Source organism: Pongo abelii, chromosome 18 (genome assembly GCF_028885655.2).
Source record: "Pongo abelii isolate AG06213 chromosome 18, NHGRI_mPonAbe1-v2.0_pri, whole genome shotgun sequence".
In the NCBI taxonomy this organism is placed as follows: Eukaryota; Metazoa; Chordata; class Mammalia; order Primates; family Hominidae; genus Pongo; species Pongo abelii.
In genome coordinates this window covers 53342534-53348533 of record NC_072003.2, presented here as the reverse complement: position 1 = coordinate 53348533, position 6000 = coordinate 53342534, and the positions used below count along the sequence as shown (strand labels likewise).

The following is a 6000-nucleotide window of genomic DNA, read 5'->3' as shown; positions in this document are numbered from 1 at the left end:
TCAGGAATGGATTTGCTGGGGTGCGGAGGGGAGGGGCTTTTTAGAGTGAACTCTGCAGGCGGGCAACCTAGAGGGGCCGCAGGCCATCCTGAGATCTCAACCAGCCAGGGGGACATTCCCAGTTGGAAAGCCGCTCCTTTGAATTGAGTCATTTGCTCTCTCAGAGACCCTCTGGAATCCAGATAGAGCGATGGTCTAATGCATAAAAATATCTCACCAAGTTACCTCCACGCCCTTGCTGCTTGAAACCCTTTCATGCTTCCTGGGGTGTGTGGAATAAAACCCGAGTGGCTCCTGCCTGCTCTGCCCTACATCTCCCCTTCTTCCCTCCTGGTCTTCTCGGCTTCGGGCTCAGGGCCCTTTTCCTTCCTTGGTCACCCCCTCCCAGGGCTCTCCTGCCTGGGCCCGCCGTCCCCTTTCCTGGGAAGCTCTTCCCGACCACCTCCCTTCCCCACAGACTGACCAAGGGGACCTTGGTCAGTCACCATCTCCTCCTGTCCCTCTCCCAGTTGGTTCCCTTCCTGGCACTTAGAACCACCTAGAACACTCTTGTTATTGATTTGCTGCTTACTATCTATTTCCCCACTATGGGGTGAGTTCCTCTTTTGGTCACTACATATCCCAGGGCATCCACCAGCCTGGGAGGCAGAGATCTGTCTTGGGTCCCCAGGCTTGCCTCATTGCTGAGGCTGTGGTCAGCACCAAGAAAGGTTCGCGGGAGGAAGGGAGGGAGGCAGGGCGGTCAGTAGCACCTCATTGCAAAGGGATCTCTTAGATCACTTTTCTCAAGAGACCTGGGACCACAGGGAGGACTGGCAGGAAAGCAGGAGGGGGCTGCTGCTGATGGAAGTGGTCCCTTATCCGCACACATGGGGAGAAGGGTGCGATTTCTGGGCCTGTGCTTCCAGGAAAATCCTTCTCCAATTCACAGGGCAGAAGCAAGCCTTCCCTTGACTCTGCAGGATACGAGTTCATTGTCATTGCCCGTACCAGCTGCCTTTTTATTGGGTCTTGCCCACCTCCTTCTACCCATCTGAAACCTCCCTGGAGAGCACATGAAATCCTCAAACACATGCTCAATGAAAGTCACCATTTCTTTTTTCTCTCGCTCCGTGGCCCAGGCTGGAGTGCAGTGGCGTGATCTCGGCTCACTGCAACCTCCGCCTCCCGGGCCAAGCGATTTGCCTGCCTCAGCCTCCCGAGTAGCTGGGATTACAGGTGCACACCACCACACCCAGCTAATTTTTGTGTTTTTAGTAGAGACGGGTTTCACCGTGTTGGCCAGGCTGGTCTCGAACTCCTGACCTCCAGTGATCTGCTGCCTCAGCCTCCCAAAGTGTGGGGATCACCATTTCTTTAGAGCAAATGTGATCTCACCTTTCGGATTCACTTAAAGTAGTGATTTCTCCAACCCTGTTGCACATTCCCTGACTCCACCTGGAGGCCTTTGAGAACTAATTCCACCTGGGCCCCACGTAGGCCAGTGAAGCTGGCTCATCCATGCAAAAGGAAAAAAACAGCAGAATCTCTCTTGGTTTCTTATCTCATCCTTTTAATATGTTTATTGGATATGAATATTTTATGATGCAAATGACATTAGTACAAGCAGTCTACGAATAGAGTTCAATAGTCACACACATATATTGGGGTGAGCACAAAACATTTCGACTAGAGGGGTGCAAGCAAGCAGGTTTGGAGAGCGCTGACATGAAAGGGTGACGCAGGTCAGGTTCACAATTAATGAAAAAACGGAGAAAAAGAGGGAGTATGGCAAACCATAGGCTGGGTCATGCCCCAACTCGCAGTGGGAAGATGCTATTTAGCTTGTTGCCATGCGAGGATGGGGGCCTAGGACTACTGGGTGTTCTGAGTTCTAAAGAAAAATGCAGACCTTGGCTGGGCGCGGTGGCTGAAGCCTGTAATCCCAGCACTTTGGGAGACCGAGGTGGGTGGATCACGAGGTTGAGATCGAGACCATCCTGGCCAATGTGGTGAAACCCCATCTCTACTAAAAATACAAAAATTAGCTGGGCGTGGTGGCACGTGCCTATAGTCCCAGCTACTTGGGAGGCTGAGGCAGGAGAATCACTTGAACCTGGGAGGCGGCGGTTGCAGTGAGCTGAGATCGTGCCACTGCACTCCAGCCTGGTGACAGAGTAAGACTGTGTCTCAAAAAAAAAAAAAGAAAAAAGAAAATGCATGCAGAGCTTTTAATCTTATGTGAAATCTCCCAATTTTTTAAATCTTGGCACCTAATGGAATATAACAAAAAATGAACATCATAGGGGCTAAAGAAAACACTGGGCCGGATGGCCCGAGGGTGCCCCACCTGTGACTTTTAAACACCACGCCCTCCTGGTCTACGTTATTTCATTTATTTCATTTAATCTCTGTAACGACCCTGTGAGACACCGCTTCACTTCTCTTTTACCAATGAGGAAACCGAGGCTCAAAGACACCAGGGAATGAATCCAAGATCTGAGAGACTCGAGTCTCAACACGATGAGACCCTGGCCGCTTTGCTCAACGTGACATTTCTGTGGCTATTAACTGCATGGGAATGAGTGCAGGCTGTGAACCACTGCAATTCTGGTGGCAGGAAAGAGTTCATTCTCAGTGCACCTTCAACAGGCAAAAGCTCTTCAACTTCTCAACTACTGTGAACAACTACACGAGAAGGCAACAGGCTGGGGAGAGGGGGGCTAACTATTCTCATGATTTCTTGGGACACCAATGGGCAGGAGCCAGGTCAGAAAGGGGGAGACGTGTTAATGGCATCACAAGACAAAACTGGCGGAGGGGTCAGAAAGAGAGGAAAACATCTACATCCAGGTCAGCTCACCCACACATGACAGTACTAGGATTTCCTGGATATTTAACTATGTGCTGGAAATTGTTCTAAGCCTGTAACTAGAATCATCTCACTTAATATTCACCTTGGGACTGGTGCCTTTCATATATCCCCATTATATAGATGAGGAAACTGAGGCACGTTAACATGCCAAAGGACACAAAGCTAGTGGGAGTCTTAAAGCTCAGGTTTTAAACCCTACTCTCTCTTGTCTTTCTGAGTCTCCAATGTCATCAGGATGGGCCACTGAGATTCTTCAAACCTCAGTTCCACCTGTTATTACATAAGAATGAGGGACTTACAGAAAAAACTATACTATGCTGGTGAAATCCACAAAATAATGTAAATGGGGCTGTGTCTCTTTCAAGAGATCAGGGGAACTCCCTAAAGACAGGATATCAACTTTATTTTAATTATTAACATCTCCTTCCTGTGCACTAAGCATAGGACTCAAAGCTCAGGCTTTTACTTAGGTTTGTCTTAGAGAAAGGAAAGAGGCCAATCTTCAATGAGTCACTTCTCTTTTTAGTTTCTTTGCCTTTGGGGATAGAGGCTACAGAGGAATGGAAATGAGAATTCCTGCTCTCAAACTTTTTATAGAAGTATTGTCCAATAGGACTTTCTTCGATGATGAAAATGTTCCATACCTGTACCGTCCAATACAGCAGTCACTAGTCACATGAGGCTATTAAGCACTTGAAATGTGGCCAGGGCAACTGAAGAGCTGCATTTTTAATTAAAATTAAAACTGAATTTAAATTGAAGTAGCCACAGCTAGCTAGTGGCTACCATATTGGACAGCACTGTGGGTGTGGTGAGAAACTGGGATGTCTCTAAGTTCTGTCTTTCCCCAGAGGGCTGGGTCCACTCCAGAGTCTCTGAAAAAGCTTGGGAAAGAGGAAAGTAGGTTAGGCTTTGTCACATGCTGGGCTCATTCCTGTCGCCTGCCCTGGACCTTGGGGGCTGAATGGCTCACATTTTATAATCTGAACAATTTTTGGGGAAGAAGGTCCTGTTTAACACCAAATCAGACTATAACACAGGGTCATTTTAAAACATTTAAAAATTCATGGGCACCATTTCCTAGCTGTTTTGGATTGGGACCCGGGTGCTACAATCTAGGGGCCAAGAGAAGTCTCCACTGCCCTTGCTTAAGCCCATGAGAGTGTTGGAGAGGAAAGCCAATCTCTTTTTCTCCTCTGCCTGAGACTTGTGCTCCTTCTAGGGTTTTGCTTCCAGAAGCTGACCTCTGAGTTCTGAAACGATGTCTGTGAGATCAAACGGCAGAGGCATTGAAACGTCATCCTTTTCCCAGTATGGCCGACATTCTGGCTTCTGATCAGCAGGTAAAGTTCGGGCAATTCGCGATTGGCACCTGGAAGAGTAAAAATAGGAAATTAATCCACGGGAGGAAACCCCCAGAAGACCCCAACCTACAGGAAGCTTGGAGCAACACTGGCCAATGCTCCAAAGACAGTCCTCTGGGGTGAAGGTCATGGTGACGACTGAGTCTACAGGCAGAACGCAGGTGTTTATAAGAAGGAAGACTGTTCCTGATGGTGTTGGGGCTTTCTTTGCTTTGACTCCCAGATTTGTATTATCTCAGGTGGCTTCGTAGAAGTCAATCATCAGGGAAATTCAGTTACTCTGCCTTTAAAATGGTGAATTATTTTTTCATTATCTCAACTGTTATTTAAAGTGTGTGATTAAGCCATTATCAGATTTAAATGTTTGTGGGATTTCAATGTATTACTAGATTACTGGGAAAGATTAAATTGAACTTACTGCATTAAAACGTCCAAGAATAGATTAAACAATATTACAGGCCGGGATTGACTTTGGAGATCCTGGAGATTTACAAGTGTCCCAGCTTGCTGTGCTCAGAAAAAGGCACTCCAAGGACAGACCAATTTATAAGGATATATGCAAATAGAGGTTAATAATCATTTCCACTGATGAAGAGGTGGGAAAAACTTCCACAAAATTAAATTAAGAGGCCAGCAAGAGTTAGTCCCTAAGGAAAACACTTAAATCATGGTTTTTATTGAATGGATTATTCATCAATAGTAGAGAAATTAATTATCATATGAAGCTAAATTATAGCCTCACAGGAAAAAAATTGGGGCAACGTTCTCACACCTTGACAGGCATCTATCTCTCAGAGAGACTGGCTTATTTAAAAGTGACCTGGGAAAACTCAGTGGCCTTAGCTTTATTTATCTGCAAAATGAGGATCAGAGAGAAGGAAACAGATTGCAATACGGAATGAACAATTTCTCGACTCTCCTGGAGTACGTGGCAGTGAAAATGAGTGGATCAAAACCAAACACGATGACGACACTTGGGAGCATTGCACACGTGCCTCCCTCCACCCCCGCCTTCTCTGCATTTTTGTCTAAATCAATTAAAAAGTGGTCATGCTCACTATTTGTCTTCTGACTGTGTAGGACTGACTATGAAGAGATCAAAGAATGGAATATCCTGGCTCCATTTCCAAGCCTGATGGTAGAGAGGGTTCCTAACGGAAAGACATCTTCTTCTCTGGGGAATTATTAATGGTGAGGGGATCCCCCTGGGAAAACATACTTCAACTTTACACCTATTTTCGCGTGTGGTTAATTGCTACACCGGCATCCTATGCACTCAATCCGTCGTACATTACACATAACATTCTAATATATCTTCGGCTCTCTGCATCAGGCCCTGATAATAGCATCTGTTAACATGCACTAAGTACTATTATGTAGCACATCACTTCATAAATAATAAGATTAGCTGACCCCGGGGCCCCAAGAAGAGTAATGTGTTTAAATGTTCTCATTATTTATTTAAAACAAGAATTAAAGCAACAGAAGCTGCTTTTGACAATCCTCTTAGCATAAATATTAAACTGTTTGCACTGATAAGCTACACACTGCACTGAAGAACAGAGGGTGCGTTCTGCAGACTACTTAATCATAGGTGTTTGAGACCATGCCGCTTGCTGTCGTGGTTCTGAGGGTGCATCTCTGTAGTTCTAGAGACAGTCTCTAAACCACTTGAAAGGGATGCGGGGGAAATTAATATTCAAGGAAAGCTGCGACTAATTACAAAGGAACTCTGCAAAGCTTTTAAAATTGTGCTTTCTCTCTGTCTCAGAATCCTAGAGT

The 6000-nt window shown here is 46.0% G+C and overlaps 1 protein-coding gene across 3 annotated transcripts in view; it reads right to left on the bottom strand.

The window, feature by feature from the left end:
* Nucleotides 1-1531: 1531 nt before the first annotated feature.
* The window catches only part of FTO (FTO alpha-ketoglutarate dependent dioxygenase), a 408414-nt gene continuing 403945 nt past the window's right edge, over nucleotides 1532-6000 (bottom strand). For 2 of the 3 annotated variants that reach the window (XM_009250721.4, XM_054533150.2), the window contains one exon: nucleotides 1532-4226. In XM_009250721.4, coding sequence (XP_009248996.2) covers nucleotides 4073-4226 — 154 coding nt within the window. In that variant the 3' untranslated portion in view covers nucleotides 1532-4072. 3 annotated transcript variants of the gene reach the window in all.